We start from the raw sequence: 21,564 nt of genomic DNA on the forward strand, positions 1-21,564 counted from the left end.
GTATCATTGTTTTATGAATGATCCAAACCGTTTTATCTTCTTTGTTGGGACCGACTTTGGAACGTTAGCTTACTGGATCTGATCTGTCCGTGAATCCATTCATTCTTTTACCTGGATAATATATCACTGGTTGACTGGTTATGCACAAATGTGTAAATACACAAGGTTTGGTAGCTCTGCCATTGGTTGCATAGGCTAGGATAGGTATTGCCATGTTTATCCTTGGGAATTATTACATTGCTATTGGTTTTTCATTGAAGTTTTGATCTGTACCATTTTTTGACCTTTGCTATTTTCCTAATATAGTGAGAATTCTTTTTTTCATTTGCGTGCTCTGTATTATAGTGAGTGTTCTGTCTGCTTATTGTTGTTTGTAAATTGTTTTTTTTTTCCGTTAATATTTATTTATTGGTATTTTTTACACTTAAGCCCCGAAACATTTTTCTTGCAATTTACTAAACAAGTTTTAGTGAAATAGTATACAAGTAAAGTATACTTCTAAATATGGTAGTTTTCTTAATGAGGTGTGAGATTAGTGTCAGAGCACCTTTCATTTCATTTACTTTTTAGAAATGGGTGAAGATTGTTCAACCTGTAGCCAATCAGTCGGAATGATCATAACAGCATGGAGTATATCAGGGGGTGATTGTGCTGATCTTGTGGGAAGTAGCAATATGTCTATTTGTGTGGTTGTATAACTGAGGAAGGGGCTGCATGAGACAGGGGCAGTGTCATGCTGTTCATATCACAGGGTGCTAACTCCGGCTGTAACAAGTGACATGCTGTTCATATCACAGGGTGCTTACTCCGGCTGTAACAAGTGACATGCTGTTCATATCACAGGGTTCTTACTCCGGCTGTAACAAGTGACATGCTGTTCATATCACAGCGTGCTTACTCCGGCTGTAACAAGTGGCAAGCTGTTCATATCACAGGGTGCTTACTCAGGCTGTAACAAGTGGCATGCTATTCATATCACAAGGTGCTTACTCCGGCTGTAACAAGTGACATGCTGTTCATATCACAAGGTGCTTACTCCGGCTGTAACAAGTGGCATGCTATTCATATCACAGGGTGCTTACTCCGGCTGTAACAAGTGACATGCTGTTCATATCACAGAGTGCTTACTCCGGCTGTAACAAGTGGCATGCTGTTCATATCACAGGGTGCTTACTCCGGCTGTAACAAGTGGCATGCTGTTCATATCACAAGGTGCTTACTCCGGCTGTAACAAGTGTCATGCTGTTCATATCACAGGGTGCTTACTCCGGCTGTAACAAGTGGCATGCTGTTCATATCACAGGGTGCTTACTCAGGCTGTAACAAGTGGCATGCTGTTCATATCACAAGGTGCTTACTCCGGCTGTAACAAGTGTCATGCTGTTCATATCACAGGGTGCTTACTCCGTCTGTAACAAGTGGCATGCTGTCCATATCACAGGGTGCCTACTCCGGCTGTAACAAGTGGCATGTTCTCCATATCACAGGCTGCTTACTCCGGCTGTAACAAGTGGCATGCTGCGCATATCACAGGCTGCTTACTCTGGCTGTAACAAGTGGCATGCTGTGCATATCACAGGGTGCTTACTCTGGCTGTAACAAGTGGCATGCTGTGCATATCACAGGGTGCTTACTCTGGCTGTAACAAGTGGCATGCTGTGCATATCACAGGGTGCTTACTCCGGCTATAACAAGTGACATGCTGTCCATATCACAGGGTGCTTACTCCGGCTGTAACAAGTGGCATGCTGTGCATATCACAGGGTGCTTACTCAGGCTGTAACAAGTGGCATGCTGTGCATATCACAGGGTGCTTACTCCGGCTATAACAAGTGGCATGCTGTCCATATCACAGGGTGCTTACTCCGGCTATAACAAGTGGCATGCTGTCCATATCACAGGGTGCTTACTCCGGCTGTAACAAGTGGCATGCTGTGCATATCACAGGCTGTTTACTCCGGCTGTAACAAGTGGCATGCTGTCCATATCACAGGCTGCTTACTCCGGCTGTAACAAGTGGCATGCTGTGCATATCACAGGGTGCTTACTCCGGCTATAACAAGTGGCATGCTGTGCATATCACAGGGTGCTTACTCCGGCTATAACAAGTGGCATGCTGTGCATATCACAGGCTGCTTACTCCGGCTGTAACAAGTGGCATGCTGTGCATATCACAGGCTGTTTACTCCGGCTGTAACAAGTGGCATGCTGTGCATATCACAGGGTGCTTACTCAGGCTGTAACAAGTGGCATGCTGTGCATATCACAGGGTGCTTACTCAGGCTGTAACAAGTGGCATGCTGTGCATATCACAGGCTGCTTACTCCGGCTGTAACAAGTGGCATGCTGTGCATATCACAGGCTGTTTACTCCGGCTGTAACAAGTGGCATGCTGTCCATATCACAGGCTGCTTACTCCGGCTGTAACAAGTGGCATGCTGTGCATATCACAGGGTGCTTACTCCGGCTATAACAAGTGGCATGCTGTGCATATCACAGGGTGCTTACTCCGGCTGTAACAAGTGGCATGCTGTCCATATCACAGGGTGCTTACTCCGGCTGTAACAAGTGGCATGCTGTGCATATCACAGGGTGCTTACTCCGGCTATAACAAGTGGCATGCTGTCCATATCACAGGGTGCTTACTCCGGCTATAACAAGTGGCATGCTGTGCATATCACAGGGTGCTTACTCCGGCTATAACAAGTGGCATGCTGTGCATATCACAGGGTGCTTACTCCGGCTATAACAAGTGGCATGCTGTTCATATCACAAGGTGCTTACTCCGGCTATAACAAGTGGCATGCTGTGCATATCACAGGGTGCTTACTCCGGCTATAACAAGTGGCATGCTGTGCATATCACAGGGTGCTTACTCCGGCTATAACAAGTGGCATGCTGTCCATATCACAGGGTGCTTACTCCGGCTATAACAAGTGGCATGCTGTGCATATCACAGGGTGCTTACTCCGGCTATAACAAGTGGCATGCTGTGCATATCACAGGGTGCTTACTCCGGCTGTAACAAGTGGCATGCTGTGCATATCACAGGGTGCTTACTCCGGCTATAACAAGTGGCATGCTGTCCATATCACAGGGTGCTTACTCCGGCTATAACAAGTGGCATGCTGTCCATATCACAGGGTGCTTACTCCCGCTATAACAAGTGGCATGCTGTCCATATCACAGGCTGCTTACTCTGGCTGTAACAAGTGGCATGCTGTCCATATCACAGGGTGCTTACTCCGGCTGTAACAAGTGGCATGCTGTCCATATCACAGGGTGCTTACTCCGGCTGTAACAAGTGGCATGCTGTGCATATCACAGGGTGCTTACTCAGGCTGTAACAAGTGGCATGCTGTGCATATCACAGGGTGCTTACTCCGGCTATAACAAGTGGCATGCTGTCCATATCACAGGGTGCTTACTCCGGCTGTAACAAGTGGCATGCTGTCCATATCACAGGGTGCTTACTCCGGCTGTAACAAGTGGCATGCTGTGCATATCACAGGGTGCTTACTCCGGCTATAACAAGTGGCATGCTGTCCATATCACAGGGTGCTTACTCCGGCTATAACAAGTGGCATGCTGTGCATATCACAGGGTGCCTACTCCCGCTATAACAAGTGGCATGCTGTTCAGCTGAGTGGAGCAGCTTTACTATGAACATCAATCTTTCAGCAACCAAAGTGAAATTATGTCATTTATGAATTGTTTTGTCTTGCAGTTTATACTGTTCATAAAAGGCCAACCCCAAAGCTTGAAGATGCACTCGACCAGATTCAGGGATCTCTCTCCTCCACTTTCTACTTCTTATCGAATCATAGAAGTACTAGTAATACAAGGTACACTATTTAATTTTGTTACATTTTATACACAGACATGGTTATTCTATGTCATGTAATTTCCCATGGTAGCAGATCATACATACTTCTGCTGTTGCTGTATCTCATTTCAGTATATATTATACATCTAATGCTGGTGACACACAGGCTGATCCTGCCTCTTAGTGCTGATCAATAGAATCCATTTCCAATATTATATCGATCTGGCAATTTGGCATTGGTGCCGAGGGACTGTATCACTTAGGGCCTTTTAGTGGCACACACAGGCCAACAATGGTCTTCTGCCAACTGGATTTTCAAGATGCCAAAAAATGACCTGATCAGGTGCCGACGGCTATTTCAGGCCAATATGCCAATATTGCTCCATGTATGGGCAGCAAAACATATCCCCTAACATGTGCTATAGAACATAATGAAACTGTGACAATGAAGGTTTCATAAAACGTTAATCATATTCTTTCTGCTTTTTGTTAAGAACAACAGACACATCACCCAGTTTGTCAGGAAACTCCACGTGGCATATAAAGCAACAACCTGCTACAAAACTGAGTTTTGAAAAAATATTTCAAGACAGGTCTGCAATTCAGTTTGATAGCAATCAGCTGTACTTCCAGCACAGACTAGAGGAAGCACAACGCCTGCTAGAAGAGCAACATCTCAGCAACGTGCAGGTATGGAACTAGGAGAGATAATCACTATATACCCCTAACCTCTGCCATTATGTCTGTGCCAGTCCTGTCCCCAAGGTGTGGAATCTACATGGATGCAGGCAACTGCTCTTTACCTCTATGCTGCTGTGACAGCGTATTTTATCTCCGCTCTGCAAGGTGTGGTGTGCAGACACTGGTCCTGACCTGTCCTTTGACATTAATCTGGCCTACAGTCACTTTATTTCTCTAGATCTTCCTCCCTATTAGAATAGCACCTTCTCCGTTTTCCTGCTTGACACCAAGGTGATCAAACATTCAGTTTATTGCCACTGCTTCATTAATATTTACTTTAATTATTCTGTTTATCTATATCCTTTCAGTCATGTGTTAATGGAGACCCCTCATACTTGTAAATAGTAGCTTTGTCGTCTTCTCTTCACACCTCAGTAAGCCTAGCTTTGTGCTGTTTTATTCTCTATATGTTCTGCATGAAACCTTTGGAATGCTAGTACATCCTTATGTGTTTCCTTGACTGTCTGCGTACAATGACACTATTAGATCTAGGGTTTAGTAGTACAATCACAACAAATATAGTTGTCTGTTAGTCTCAATATTTTTTATCCCAGCAGTTTAATTTATAACCACTAGATGCCGCTAATGTACTTGTTAGTTGGCAAAAACAGCAGCTTATCGCCAAATACAAGGACATCAGTGTGGCTAGTGGTACCTGTGGCTGAAAGGACGTGTGTATTGTATTGCAGAGAAGTCCGGATTAATTTCAATAATGCCCACATAGCGATGAATAATGAAATCAACATCTACCTTTTAAATGGCAGTAATATACGCCTGTATGTCTGTCTGCCTGTCTGTTACACATATATACTTTATGAGCTTGGAGCCCTGTAGGCTTTGACTATAGCTTCCCTGGCTCCAAAGTAAGATACATACAAACAAGCATGTTTTATGATCACTCCCTATATTGTTAGAAATACCTTTAATAATGAATATGCTTTTTAGTACCGTATATACTCGAGTATAAGCCGACCCGAATATAAGCCGAGGCACCTAATTTTACCACAAAAAACTGGGAAAACTTATTGACTTGAGTATAAGCCTAGGGTGGGAAATGCAGCAGCTACTGGTACATTTCAAAAATAAAAATATTTGGGGGTGACTTAAATACATATACAGCTAGTACCATAACTGTGCATATTGAAAGTACAGTCCAAAAATGACTTGCTTCTTTTAATAAACTCAGGCTCCCAAAATGTCTCCAAATGTACCAAAAATCATTAAATACCCAAATCAGCCCACTGTCCACGAAAGTACACAGCAAGAGGAATAAAAAAAAAAACGTCTTACTTACCTTCCTTGGTTGGTTAATTGGTGACCTAATGCTTTTGAGAGAGGGAGGGATTTTCTTCAGCCCTTAACTTCCGCAGTGGAACGCATGGGCGTTCCACTAACAGGAAGTTCAGCAATTGGAATGCAAACTTGCCTTCCAAATGCCGAACTTCCTGTCAGTGGAACGCCCATGCGTTCCACTGCGGAAGTTAAGAGCTGAGGGACCGGAGAACAGGTAAGTAGGACCCTCACTCGAGTATAAGCCGAGGGGGGCTTTTTCAGCGTTAAAAATGTGCTGAAAAAGTCGGCATATACCCGAGTATATACGGTATATTATTATGGATTATTTTTTATTTATTTGTGTATTTAATCATTTAAGTTGTTTTATTTATATAAGTGATAGTGTTTTATTACCATTAATCAAGTTGAATGTTGGGAACTTCTGATATACAGATGAACTTTTAACATTTTACATGCTGTGTATATAGTATGTAGTGATGTAATTGACTTCTTGAATTCGAGCACATTCAAAAACAAACATTTCAGGTTTCGTGTTGTTCCAACATGTTCCGTTCCTGGAGGAATGCGGAAAGCATGTCACTCATGTCTCCCAGTCATCCTTTACCCTGCTACAAACATGACATCCCTCCAAGTCTCAGGTTTCCCTCTCTACGATCTATCCGTTACACTCAAGTCTTTATTCATGCTACATGTCACTTAGAACATTTTGATAGATGTGATTTTAATCCTTTAAGCAAGTTAATGCGGAGGAAACTGGCCATCCATTGGGAGGACATCAGAATGTCCATGTTGTCATCCTGTTCTCTTTATTTTATTGTGCAACAAAGTTGTAGTTATATTGTTTATTACTAGCAGTAGTAGGTAGATTCAGTTAGGACAGGTTTCATTCACAGTATATTGATTTGTGAAGATTAAAAAAGCAATTGACCAAAAATTGTTACACATGGCCCTAAAATTGCGATACTGAAGAATAATTCCATTAAAAATAAATCTGATTATTATCGGGCATGTCCGTAAATCCAGGCAACCAGTGCACATAGAGGGCTGCAAGCCGCACTAACAGGCTGTAATGTGGACCCAGTGCTGTACTGACGGATCTCCAAAGTGACCCAAAGTTACCCTGTTGCTCAGCGCTGTGCGTGACTGGTTTACCCCATGTGTGGTCAACATTAGGAATAAAACGTAAATAATAGGTTACCCCATGATAGGATAATTGGTTGTATATTACCTACTTCAGACTCACAAGCAAACTGCTGCATATTTACATCTATTATCTCGCATCTTTTGTACTTGCACTTGTTGTCTGCACACTGTGGAGGCAGCCATGTTGTGGCCTCAACCAACCTTCATGAGAAAGCAACCTATCAGCCTAGCAACTGGTGACATCACTTGGACAAAGTATCTATGGCAAGTGTCTGGTGTCTATGGCAAGTGTCTGGTATCTGGCATGTGTCTGGTATCTATGACAAGTGCCTGGTATCTATGGCACGTGTCTGGTGTCTATGGCACGTGCCTGGTGTCTATGGCATGTGTCTGGTGTCTATGGCAAGTGTCTGCTATCTATGGCATGTGTCTGGTGTCTATGGCATGTGTCTGGTGTCTATGGCAAGTGTCTGGTGTCTGGCATGTGTCTGGTGTCTATGGCATGTGTCTGATGTCTATGGCAAGTGTCTGGTGTCTATGGCAAGTGTCTGGTGTCTATGGCATGTGTCTGGTGTCTATGGCATGTGTCTGGTGTCTATGGCAAGTGTCTGGTGTCTATGGCATGTGTCTGGTGTCTATGGCATGTGTCTGGTGTCTATGGCAAGTGTCTGGTGTCTATGGCATGTGTCTGGTGTCTATGGCATGTGTCTGATGTCTATGGCATGTGTCTGGTGTCTATGGCATGTGTCTGGTGTCTATGGCATGTGTCTGGTGTCTATGGCAAGTGTCTGGTGTCTATGGCATGTGTCTGGTGTCTATGGCATGTGTCTGGTGTCTATGGCAAGTGTCTGGTGTCTATGGCATGTGTCTGGTGTCTATGGCATGTGTCTGGTGTCTATGGCATGTGTCTGGTGTCTATGGCATGTGTCTGGTGTCTATGGCAAGTGTCTGGTGTCTATGGCATGTGCCTGGTATCTATGGCAAGTGTCTGGTGTCTATGGCAAGTGTCTGGTGTCTATGGCAAGTGTCTGGTGTCTATGGCAAGTGTCTGGTGTCTATGGCAAGTGTCTGGTGTCTATGGCATGTGTCTGGTATCTATGGCAAGTGTCTGGTGTCTATGGCATGTGTCTGGTGTCTATGGCAAGTGTCTGGTGTCTATGGCAAGTGTCTGGTGTCTATGGCAAGTGTCTGGTGTCTATGGCATGTGTCTGGTGTCTATGGCATGTGTCTGGTATCTATGGCATGTGTCTGGTGTCTATGGCATGTGTCTGGTGTCTATGGCATGTGTCTGGTGTCTATGGCAAGTGTCTGGTGTCTATGGCATGTGTCTGGTGTCTATGGCAAGTGTCTGGTGTCTATGGCATGTGTCTGGTGTCTATGGCATGTGTCTGGTGTCTATGGCATGTGTCTGGTGTCTATGGCAAGTGTCTGGTGTCTATGGCATGTGTCTGGTATCTATGGCAAGTGTCTGGTGTCTATGGCATGTGTCTGGTGTCTATGGCAAGTGTCTGCTATCTATGGCAAGTGTCTGGTGTCTATGGCATGTGTCTGGTATCTATGGCAAGTGTCTGGTGTCTATGGCAAGTGTCTGGTGTCTATGGCATGTGTCTGGTGTCTATGGCATGTGTCTGGTGTCTATGGCAAGTGTCTGGTATCTATGGCATGTGTCTGGTGTCTATGGCATGTGTCTGGTGTCTATGGCATGTGTCTGGTGTCTATGGCAAGTGTCTGGTGTCTATGGCATGTGTCTGGTGTCTATGGCATGTGTCTGGTATCTATGGCATGTGTCTGGTGTCTATGGCATGTGTCTGGTGTCTATGGCAAGTGTCTGGTGTCTATGGCATGTGTCTGGTGTCTGTGGCATGTGTCTGGTATCTATGGCATGTGTCTGGTGTCTGTGGCATGTGTCTGGTGTCTATGGCAAGTGTCTGGTGTCTATGGCATGTGTCTGGTGTCTATGGCATGTGTCTGGTGTCTATGGCAAGTGTCTGGTGTCTATGGCATGTGTCTGGTGTCTATGGCATGTGTCTGGTGTCTATGGCATGTGTCTGGTGTCTATGGCATGTGTCTGGTGTCTATGGCAAGTGTCTGGTGTCTATGGCATGTGTCTGGTGTCTATGGCATGTGTCTGGTGTCTATGGCAAGTGTCTGGTGTCTATGGCATGTGTCTGGTGTCTATGGCATGTGTCTGATGTCTATGGCATGTGTCTGGTGTCTATGGCAAGTGTCTGGTGTCTATGGCATGTGTCTGGTGTCTATGGCATGTGTCTGGTGTCTATGGCAAGTGTCTGGTGTCTATGGCAAGTGTCTGGTGTCTATGGCATGTGTCTGGTGTCTATGGCAAGTGTCTGGTGTCTTTGGCATGTGTCTGGTGTCTATGGCATGTGTCTGGTGTCTATGGCATGTGTCTGGTGTCTATGGCATGTGTCTGGTGTCTATGGCAAGTGTCTGGTGTCTATGGCATGTGTCTGGTGTCTATGGCAAGTGTCTGGTGTCTATGGCATGTGTCTGGTGTCTATGGCATGTGTCTGGTGTCTATGGCATGTGTCTGGTATCTATGGCAAGTGTCTGGTGTCTATGGCATGTGTCTGGTGTCTATGGCATGTGTCTGGTGTCTATGGCAAGTGTCTGGTGTCTATGGCATGTGTCTGGTGTCTATGGCATGTGTCTGGTGTCTATGGCATGTGTCTGGTGTCTATGGCATGTGTCTGGTGTCTATGGCAAGTGTCTGGTGTCTATGGCAAGTGTCTGGTGTCTATGGCATGTGTCTGGTGTCTATGGCATGTGTCTGGTGTCTATGGCAAGTGTCTGGTGTCTATGGCATGTGTCTGGTATCTATGGCAAGTGTCTGGTGTCTATGGCAAGTGTCTGGTGTCTATGGCATGTGTCTGGTGTCTGTGGCATGTGTCTGGTGTCTATGGCATGTGTCTGGTGTCTATGGCAAGTGTCTGGTGTCTATGGCATGTGTCTGGTGTCTATGGCATGTGTCTGGTGTCTATGGCAAGTGTCTGGTGTCTATGGCATGTGTCTGGTGTCTATGGCAAGTGTCTGGTGTCTATGGCATGTGTCTGGTGTCTATGGCATGTGTCTGGTGTCTATGGCATGTGTCTGGTGTCTATGGCATGTGTCTGGTGTCTATGGCAAGTGTCTGGTGTCTATGGCATGTGTCTGGTGTCTATGGCATGTGTCTGGTATCTATGGCATGTGTCTGGTGTCTATGGCATGTGTCTGGTGTCTATGGCAAGTGTCTGGTGTCTATGGCATGTGTCTGGTGACTATGGCATGTGTCTGGTATCTATGGCATGTGTCTGGTGTCTATGGCATGTGTCTGGTGTCTATGGCATGTGTCTGGTATCTATGGCATGTGTCTGGTGTCTATGGCATGTGTCTGGTGTCTATGGCATGTGTCTGGTGTCTATGGCAAGTGTCTGGTGTCTATGGCATGTGTCTGGTGTCTATGGCATGTGTCTGATGTCTATGGCATGTGTCTGGTGTCTATGGCAAGTGTCTGGTATCTATGGCATGTGTCTGGTGTCTATGGCAAGTGTCTGGTGTCTATGGCATGTGTCTGGTGTCTGTGGCATGTGTCTGGTGTCTATGGCATGTGTCTGGTATCTATGGCAAGTGTCTGGTGTCTATGGCATGTGTCTGGTGTCTATGGCATGTGTCTGGTGTCTGTGGCATTTTGTACATTTACAATTGTTTTACCTTGTCAATAAATAGCTGCTGAACCTTTATAGAAAATTATAGTGAAAATAAGTTTATTTTCAATTTACATTTAGTTTCCGAAATTTACACTTACCCTTCGACATTTTCTGTGGCCACATAATGGGCAGTGGCCTAGCCCACCACGGTGTCCGTGTGACTGCAGGTTGGTGGCCGCAGGTATAAGTAGCAAGTAGTTAATTTAGCCACTTTGCCCATATTACTATTTTCCTAGTATTATTTGTAGTGGGATCACACTTCCTTACATACATCTAGGGGAGACAAAGGACCATTGTTGGAAGCTTTAATATTAGAGTGCTGGGATTGTCACATACAGCCCGGGGGCGCAGATTGATGAGTCTGACACCCATAAGTAGTGACGGGCGCCCAGCACATGACAACGCCTGGTGACTACGGAGTTAACATTCTGGATGAATGAGAAAAGGGCGTATCCTGGCAATATCTTCTAATCGTTTGTAATTAGAACATTGTAACAATAACAGTGTAATAAATAGTGCTGACGGCAGACACATTTTATTGTTCAGTCTGTCACTATTGTTCTCTCTACAATCACTCACTGCTGAGTCTTATAAAGGAATTTCTCTAAGGTGGGACCAATGTACGCAGTAATGTGTTGCTCATACACTACATTTACATTAATAATAAGCAAATAAAAGTAATGCTAAACAAAGTAATGCAGAGACTCTTAAGTTTTTGGCCATGAAACATTTGGGTGCTGTGAACATACAGTGAGAGTCTCGCTTACTGCATATCCGAGTGTTGCGTCACAGGTACAGAGATGACACAAGAGACATAGCACACCACAAAATGGTTTGGTTTGGATCCAGCGCTGGATGGTCTGTCCAGTGCACTTCAAGATCCATGTCTACCCCCACTCTCAGGAGATGCCTCTGCAAACTAGAAGGCTATGTGTTTGGAAAGATATTTGGAAAGGTGGAGTTTGTATGTTCTCCCTGTGGGGCCTATTTATCAAAGGTTTCCCCCCTGTAAAATCCCTGAAAACAACAGTTTTCGGGGATTAAACACCAATTTGCTATTTATGATAGTAGCGTCTCAGCAGATATCATAGATATCTGCTGCTTTGCATCTCCTATCGTTTTACTGAGCACTCCCCATAACAATGTATTGGGGGTGCTCAGTAACGCTATTTAACAATAAATGTAATTAACTTTTCAAACATGTTAATATACGCCAGTATGTGATCACTGCTGGATATAGTGAGTATTTGATCACTGCTGGATATAGTGAGTGTGTGAGCACAGCTGGATATAGTGAGTGTGTGAGCACAGCTGGATATAGTGAGTGTGTGAGCACAGCTGGATATAGTGAGTGTGGGATCACTGCTGGATATGGTGAGTGTGGGATCACTGCTGGATATGGTGAGTGTGCGATCACTGCTGGATATGGTGAGTGTGCGATCACTGCTGGATATGGTGAGTGTGTGATCACTGCTGGATATAGTGAGTGTGTGATCACTGCTGGATATAGTGAGTATTTGATCACTGCTGGATATAGTGAGTGTGTAAACACTGCTGGATATAGTGTGTGTGTGTGTGTGGGTGTGTGGGTGTGTGTAAACACTGCTGGATATAGTGTGTGTGTGTGTGTGTGTGTGTGTGTGTGTGTGATCACTGCTGGATATAGTGAGTGTATGATCACTGCTGGATATAGTGTATGTGTGATCACTGCTGGATATAGTGTATGTGTGATCACTGCTGGATATAGTGAGTGTGTAATCACTGCTGGATATAGTGAGTGTGTAATCACTGCTGGATATAGTGAGTGTGTGAGCACAGCTGGATATAGTGAGTGTGGGATCACTGCTGGATATGGTGAGTGTGGGATCACTGCTGGATATGGTGAGTGTGCAATCACTGCTGGATATGGTGAGTGTGCGATCACTGCTGGATATACTGAGTGTGCGAATACTGCTGGATATGGTGAGTGTGCGATCACTGCTGGATATACTGAGTGTGCGATCACTGCTGGATATAGTGAGTGTGTGATCACTGCTGGATATAGTGAGTGTGTGATCACTGCAGGATATAGTGTGTGTGCGATCAGTGCTGAATATGGTGAGTGTGCGATCACTGCTGGATATGGTGAGTGTGCGATCACTGCTGGATATGGTGAGTGTATGATCACTGCTGGATATGGTGAGTGTGTGATCACTGCTGGATATGGTGAGTGTGTGATCACTGCTGGATATAGTGAGTATTTGATCACTGCTGGATATAGTGAGTGTGTGAGCACAGCTGGATATAGTGAGTGTGGGATCACTGCTGGATATGGTGAGTGTGCGATCACTGCTGGATATGGTGAGTGTGCGATCACTGCTGGATATGGTGAGTGTGCGATCACTGCTGGATATGGTGAGTGTGTGATCACTGCTGGATATGGTGAGTGTGCGATCACTGCTGGATATGGTGAGTGTGTGATCACTGCTGGATATAGTGTATGTGTGATCACTGCTGGGTATAGTGAGTGTGTGATCACTGCTGGATATAGTGAGTGTGTAATCACTGCTGGATATAGTGAGTGTGTGAGCACAGCTGGATATAGTGAGTGTGGGATCACTGCTGGATATGGTGAGTGTGGGATCACTGCTAGATATGGTGAGTGTGCAATCACTGCTGGATATGGTGAGTGTGCAATCACTGCTGGATATACTGAGTGTGCGAATACTGCTGGATATGGTGAGTGTGCGATCACTGCTGGATATACTGAGTGTGCGATCACTGCTGGATATAGTGAGTGTGTGATCACTGCTGGATATAGTGAGTGTGTGATCACTGCAGGATATAGTGAGTGTGTGATCACTGCTGGATATAGTGAGTGTGTGAGCACTGCTGGATATAGTGAGTGTGTGAGCACAGCTGGATATAGTGAGTGTGGGATCACTGCTGAATATGGTGAGTGTGCGATCACTGCTGGATATGGTGAGTGTGCGATCACTGCTGGATATGTTGAGTGTGCGATCACTGCTGGATATGGTGAGTGTGCGATCACTGCTGGATATAGTGAGTGTGTGATCACTGCTGAATATAGTGAGTGTGTGATCACTGCTGGATATAGTGAGTGTGTGATCACTGCTGGATATAGTGAGTATTTGATCACTGCTGGATATAATGAGTGTGTGATCACTGCTGGATATAATAAGTGTGTGATCACTGCTGGATATATTGAGTGTGTGAGATCACTGCTGGATATAGTGAGTGTGTGATCACTGCTGGATATAGTGAGTGTGTGATCACTGCTGGATATAGTGAGTGTGTGAGTACAGCTGGATATAGTGAGTGTGTGAGCACAGCTGGATATGGTGAGTGTGGGATTACTGCTGGATATGGTGAGTGTGCGATCACTGCTGGATATAGTGTGTGTGTAACCACTGCTGGATATAGTGTGTGTGTGTGTGTGTGTGTGTGTGTGTGTGTGATCACTGCTGGATATAATGAGTGTGTGATCACTGCTGGATATAGTGAGTGTGTGATCACTGCTGGATATAGTGAGTGTGCGATCACTGCTGGATATAGTGTGTGTGTAACCACTGCTGGATATAGTGTGTGTGTGTGTGTGTGTGTGTGTGTGTGTGATCACTGCTGGATATAATGAGTGTGTGATCACTGCTGGATATAGTGAGTGTGTGATCACTGCTGGATATAGTGAGTGTGCGATCACTGCTGGATATAGTGAGTTTGTGATCACTGCTGGATATAGTGAGTGTGTGATGACTGCTGGATATAGTGTGCGTGTGATCACTGCTGGATATAGTGAGTATGTGATCACTGCTGGATATAGTGAGTATTTGATCACTACTGGATATAGTGTGTGTGTGATCTCTGCTGGATATAGTGAGTGTGTGATCACTGCTGGATATAGTGTATGTGTGATCACTGCTGGATATAGTGTATGTGTGATCACTGCTGGATATAGTGTATGTGTGATCACTGCTGGATATAGTGAGTGTGTGATCACTGCTGGATATAGTGTATGTGTGATCACTGCTGGATATAGTGAGTGTGTGATCACTGCTGGATATAGTGAGTGTGTGATCACTGCTGGATATAGTGAGTGTGTGAGAACAGCTGGATATAGTGAGTGTGTGAGCACAGCTGGATATGGTGAGTGTGGGATTACTGCTGGATATGGTGAGTATGCGATCACTGCTGGATATGGTGAGTGTGCGATCACTGCTGGATATGGTGAGTGTGCGATCACTGCTGGATATAGTGAGTGTGTGTGTGTGATCACTCCTGGATATAGTGAGTATTTGATCACTGCTGGATATAGTGAGTGTGTAAACACTGCTGGATATAGTGTGTGTGTAACCACTGCTGGATATAGTGTGTGTGTGTGTGTGTGTGTGTGTGTGTGTGTGTGTGTGTGTGTGTGTGTGTGTGTGTGTGAGATCACTGCTGGATATAATTAGTGTGTGATCACTGCTGGATATAGTGAGTGTGTGATCACTGCTGGATATAGTGAGTGTGCGATCACTGCTGGATATAGTGAGTGTGTGATCACTGCTGGATATAGTGAGTGTGTGATCACTACTGGATATAGTGTGCGTGTGATCACTGCTGGATATAGTGAGTATGTGATCACTGCTGGATATAGTGAGTATTTGATCACTGCTGGATATAGTGTGTGTGTGTGTGATCACTGCTGGATATAGTGAGTGTGTGATCACTGCTGGATATAGTGAGTGTGTGATCACTGCTGGATATAGTGAGTGTGTGATCACTGCTGGATATAGTGAGTGTGTGATCACTGCTGGATATAGTGTATGTGTGATCACTGCTGGATATAGTGTATGTGTGATCACTGCTGGATATAGTGAGTGTGATCACTGCTGGATATAGTGTATGTGTGATCACTGCTGGATATAGTGTATGTGTGATCACTGCTGGATATAGTGAGTGTGTGATCACTGCTGGATATAGTGAGTGTGTGATCACTGCTGGATATAGTGTGTGTGTGTGTGTGTGTGTGTGTGTGTGTGTGTGTGTGTAAACACTGCTGGATAGTGTGTGTGTGTGTGTGTGTGTGTGTAAACACTGCTGGATATAGTGTATGTGTGATCACTGATGGATATAGTGAGTGTGTGATCACTGCTGGATATAGTGTGTGTGTGTGTGTGTGATCACTGCTGGATATAGTGAGTGTGTGATCACTGCTGGATATAGTGAGTGTGTGATCACTGCTGGATATAGTGTATGTGTGATCACTGCTGGATATAGTGAGTGTGTGATCACTGCTGGATATACTGAGTGTGTGATCACTGCTGGATATACTGAGTGTGTGATCACTGCTGGATATAGTGAGTGTGTGATCACTGCTGGATATAGTGTGCGTGTGATCACTGCTGGATATAGTGAGTGTGTGATCACTGCTGAGCACAATATTGTGGACACAATCTGAGTATAGTGATGACTGGGCACAGGCTGCATGCACAATGATAAAGGGGGATTTAAACTAAATTCATATAACACATTTTTAAACTAAAGGGTTGGCCTCACAGTAAATCCCTCTGGGGATTGAGTTTTAGCTGTGTACTGCTGGCCAGCTAGAGCATAACCTTTACATTCCATTTGGAATTTAGTTGATTTCAGAATTTGAGATATTTTTGTGGCAGTCCCTAGTCATTAAACACAGAGGAGGTCATTTACGATGGGTAAAACTGCAGTGGTGCAATGCAAAATTCTTTGGTGATGTCACATGCCTATTCTTATGCAAGTACTCCTAGATTTGCGCAGAAGTGCAGGCGTTTGCAAAATAAAATAGCAAAATGATGAAGTTTGTAGAAAAGCCGATGAGAGGCTTTTGGTGCAGCGAATGTGTTCCTTACTAAGTGTGGTGCACCTGGTTTTGCTCACCTGTGCAAAAACGAGATTTTGTTTTGTAGAGTGAGATTATTGTAATAAGATACAGGGGTGGCGATTGCACATTTTTTGGGTTGTTCCTTGCTTTGCGCCCACAGACAAAAGCTTCAAGCACATAAAAAATTGCTTATCCAATAAAGGCAATCTTTATGTACTCTCATGATCATTTTAGGACATAAATGAGGTAAAACTGAGCAGTATTATAGCATAAGTCCTGAGGCGTTTTATTGAATGAGTCCTAGGTCCATAGGAGGGTGGACTTTGACTCCAAACATATGCAGACAGACATCAAGTTTATTCGAGAGTGGATCGTGCACCTCACAATGCACTAAGGGTTCGTTGTTTACATAGTGAGCTGTGGTTGTGATTGCACAGACAGCTGGCCCTGAGCTGCCTTAATCCGGTAATGATGAGAATACCCGGTGGGGGAGGTCTACCTAGGAGAAGTTGTACAAAGGTGTTACAATCCTTTATTCCAATTATTTTGATTTATTTAAAGTAAAATGGTCATAGATTATCCAGGGAGGAAAGTCACAATCTAACTGTTACATTTGTGTTCCAGAATTTTCACCAAGAAGTGGAGCAACTTGCAAGCTCGGAAAGTTTGTCAAGTTTAGACAGCCTGGAAGAAAGTTTGGAGACTGTAAAAGAGGAAAGCAATGGTGTGCAAGAGTTTTCAAACGACACTTTACACAAAGCACTTTCAGAGATCTATTCTTTCACTATGAATGGTGGAAGTCATTACACTACTGAAAATATCGGTGGTTTAAGCAGTCAGAGAAACCCTCCTGATTACCCTCCTCAATTCATTCCTGACAAGATGACCACTGAGAAACACTTGCAGGTTAGAGACGAAGGGACGTTACTTAGAAATTGGGCTCAGCATGCAGTGACACATAATGGTATAAGTCAACCTGGAAACTCGCACGTTTCCTCATCATCAAATCAAGCAATAAATCACTTCTCCCAAGTGCCCGCAGCTGAGAGCAAGTCGGATTACTCTGACATGAGTTATCGAGAAAGTACTGTTGTGGTTAGACCAAGCAGAGCTTGGGCAACTCCCGACCCTACCCCTACAGAAGCATTTCAAAGCTCAGTGCCACACCATAACAAAGACACAGTACAACATCCTGGACTGTCAATAAAGCCCACAGCGGCTCAACTGTCGGCAACTCCCGTGGTCGTTCTTCCTCCCGAACGTTCTACCAGTAACTGCCAATACAATGTAACCACAGATTTAAAACCAAGTAAATATGCAGACGAAATCCATTCAATGAACTCAATTCCTGTCCCCGATGGTTTGACAAATACATACAACTCTTACAACTTTTATGACCACAGTAAACCTGCAGAAACCAGTAATCTGGAGACTCTGTTACATGAAAATCAACCTTCGCTATCCCCCATTGCCAAAACTGAATCTGGAGCTCTGCACGAACCAAAGGACCATCTAAACGGATCTAATCTCTCTCAAGCTGACCCTGACAAGGCATTGTCTACACTATACAGAAAAGCGAAATATAATAGCGCTGGAAAAGAGAGAAATACATTGCCGAAAAGTATATTAAAGAAAGGCTCCAAGTATGAGAATGAATACGCCAGAACCCTGGGCATCAGTAAAATGTTTCAGCTGGGGGAGAAAGGTTCCAACAACATCAGAGACAGCGTTGAGTTGACGAAGGAAAAGGAGGATAAAAAAACAAACAATAGAAAACTTCGATGGTTAGATGAAGCAGACAAAATAATGGACGATTATAAAGGCGTTCCTGGTGCGATCGGTAACGTCCAGGTGACCCAGAAGTCTCAAGTTGACCCATCTGCTACAGTAAACCATCAAGAGCATGTTCTAGCCTCTACTGACCAAGCAGGTCCTTCTACTGGGACACCAAACTCCGGCTTCTCTACTGGTTACCATTTCACCAAGCAGGCATGGATGATGTCTAACGGCGAGGAAGCAAACCCTGTTGGGCATATCCACAATATTAGAAGCCCCCCAAAAGCAAAGACAAGGATAGTAAAGCGTCCGAAATCAGCTAAAACTCACTCTGCAGCGATGCACCAAAACAGAAAGGGCATAATAATGCGACCTCAGTCAGCAACCGAAGCCAGCAAGATCGCCAAGTCTCAGGGAAGGGTCATGGCCCCACATCCTCCTCCAAAGCCTTCATCAGACAACATCATCAACAGAGAAACAGTGACGGAAGCCAGGAGTCAGCCAACACATCCAAACAATTCTCAAGTTAATCACTCAAACGCTGTTGTGTTATCATCCAATTATATATTAAACAGGGACCCAATGCACTCTCAAACATTAACCCGTTCTTCAGGTAATCTGATGGCTGCCCATATTTACAATTCATCTGATCTGGAGAATGCTGCAAAGTCCATCTTCACTTTAAACAGTGAGCGGGTATTTGCATTACAAGAAGGCTTAACCGCTCCTGCCAAACGGCACCATGTGTATGGAGAGAATGGACTGCGTCTAGACCATACACCCACCGATGAGGAAATTGCTCTTTTGTGGCAAGGAGTACGAAGTGCCTTATCTCACAAAAATGCTGCTACCGGTAGGTTTATATCTGTCATTGTGTAACATCAGGGGGTAAATGTATCAAGCTGCGAGTTTCCGGCGGTTTGAAAAGTGGAGATGTTGCCTATAGCAACCAATCAGATTCTAGTTATCATTTATTTAGTACATTCTGCAAAATGACAGCTAGAGTCTGATTGGTTGCTATAGGCAACATCTCCACTTCTCCAAACTCGACAAAAAAACTCTCAGCTTATTACATTTACCCCCAGATATTGTAGTTTTCTCCGCATGTTTATCCATTTTTACACAGAGCCTGTTGTAACCATGTTCAGGCCACTGATGTGTGTCTGTGATCACTGTTAAACTGCTCATGTGTAGACATGTGTATTTGTCATGTGTATGAGACGCATGTCAAAGGTGAGCATGTGCTTATCATGTTCTTTTCATGCATTTAGCTCCTCTCACTTCAGATAAAAAAAATATTACATAGAGTAAAATATGTTTAAGAGTTTTTTTTAAATCAAGTATTACAACTCTATAAAAATGACTTGATATTGGATTTTATCTAAACCACACTCATCTCATCTTATTAACAAACATATTATCTTACATAACCTAAGGCATAGTTTAAAGCGGGCTAACGTTTTAAAGAATTTTATAGTTTAACTACTTTATTTCTTTGACACTCTGTTTTTGGTGCTTGCGATACTTGTGCCGTTGGTCACAAGCTGTTACCATCATTATTCTAGACAGAGTTACCCCTTCTTCAGTTATTTAAACACAATTATTTAAAATCAGTTAAAATAATTTTATTTGTATAATATTTTATGTTGATTTGCTGTCAAGTCTTCCATTGTAAGGAGACTTTATATAAAGCATATAGGACCTTATGTAGAGTTGGACGTAGTTGGTCTGGGTAGAATGTGGATTCGGATGCCTATGTGCTGACTGGCATCATTATCAGTTCCTATATTATACCGGTGGTAGTCAGCAGGTAGTCAGCATATCGATGCTGACTACCCCGACAATACTTTCCCCGACATCAGGATTCCGAATGGCTGCTTCCTGACCTTCACCAATGACGACTGCTGTTCACGCCGACTTCAGCCAATGACGTTGAGGTAATAAGGTGGGTGTAGTTGATGACGTCATTGACCCTGCCAACGCGGTTATTGCTGTTGTTAAGGGGGTAATGTAAGTATGCAACCATGTACAATGTAGTTTACCAAGGTTTCTACATTGTAGATGGGTGCATACTTACATTACCCCCTTAACAACTGCAGCCGCCTTCTTACCTGATCGTCACTGGCTGAAGTCGGTTTGAAGAGGAGTCGTCATCGATGAAGGTCGGGAAGCAGCCATTCAGAATCCTCAGATCAGGGTAAGTCTTGTCGGGGTTCTTGGCATCGATATGCAGTACCCCACCCTAATATACAAGGGGTAGATCACCCGCAATAGATACGTTCCCTGACCTGCGTATCTGCATCTACGTCCAGGTCTACATCAGTCGCATTTACTTGAACACGCCGTTATTGTACTTGGCCTACGATTGCACGCCCCTTGTCTCCCCCAATAAGCCTCTATAACCGCAAGGAGTCTTATACGCAAGACGGGACTGACTCTGCCTACAGATGCAGACGTAAGTCTGTGGTTGGCATGCGCCAACTTACGTCCACCTCTATAGGCCCTTTGTCCACATTTGTAGGTAGACCTTGAATCTAAGTAGGATTCATTAATGTCAATTTTCTTGATGCAAATATATAAATGAGTGGTGGTAATCTTATTGGAAGGTCTAATGATGCTCAAACATTGCACATTGTGTCTGTGCACACAGCTGTTACTCAGATGTTTATGGTACAGAGATGTTTCAGTTGTCACCTTAGGTATAGCGAAAAACATACTGGTCATATCTTAGTGGGGCTTCTTATCATTTCGATCATTAGTATTGAAGTTGGATTGCATAATAAGAGATGTGTTCCCTAAAATAAACCTGTCAGATCCTGACAATGGTGTTTGCTGTATTTTAGGGGATTTCCGTCCCGGTGATCTGCCTTCTAATTTACAACCCGCACGACATAACCTGTCCAGTCTTGTAATTGATGGAGGGACGCTGAATAACTTGAAGTCATTATCTAGAACAAATGGGTTTTTCTCTCCCCTTGCTAATGGTAAGATATTCAGCAAAAGAAAATGTTAAATTAAGAAAAAAAAATTCAATTTATTCTTATCGGAGCAAAATATATACATTGTTTGTATTGTATTTTAGACCACTAAGATGTGAATTTCTGAACACTTAGGGGAGTATTCAATTGTCCGACGGAAACGCTGAAAATCCCGCGGTCCGCGCACTATTACCGTTATTACGGTAATTTTCTCGCTGGATTTCAGCTCGCAGCTCCCTGAGCCGCGAGCTGTAATCCAGCTAA

General features: G+C 44.1%; 1 protein-coding gene across 3 annotated transcripts in view; it reads left to right on the top strand.

Moving 5' to 3' along the window:
• CEP126 (centrosomal protein 126) overlaps positions 1-21,564 on the top strand; it is a 69,440-nt gene that overhangs the window by 35,354 nt on the left and 12,522 nt on the right. For 2 of the 3 annotated variants that reach the window (XM_075198779.1, XM_075198780.1), the window contains exons 4-7: positions 3,728-3,845; positions 4,321-4,516; positions 17,171-19,175; positions 21,166-21,306. In XM_075198779.1, coding sequence (XP_075054880.1) covers positions 3,728-3,845; positions 4,321-4,516; positions 17,171-19,175; positions 21,166-21,306 — 2,460 coding nt within the window. The remainder of the gene's footprint in view (positions 1-3,727; positions 3,846-4,320; positions 4,517-17,170; positions 19,176-21,165; positions 21,307-21,564) is intronic. The other variant, XM_075198781.1, reaches the window with a different exon arrangement.

The sequence above is a fragment of the Mixophyes fleayi genome, chromosome 2, assembly GCF_038048845.1.
Source record: "Mixophyes fleayi isolate aMixFle1 chromosome 2, aMixFle1.hap1, whole genome shotgun sequence".
Classification (NCBI taxonomy): domain Eukaryota; kingdom Metazoa; phylum Chordata; class Amphibia; order Anura; family Limnodynastidae; genus Mixophyes; species Mixophyes fleayi.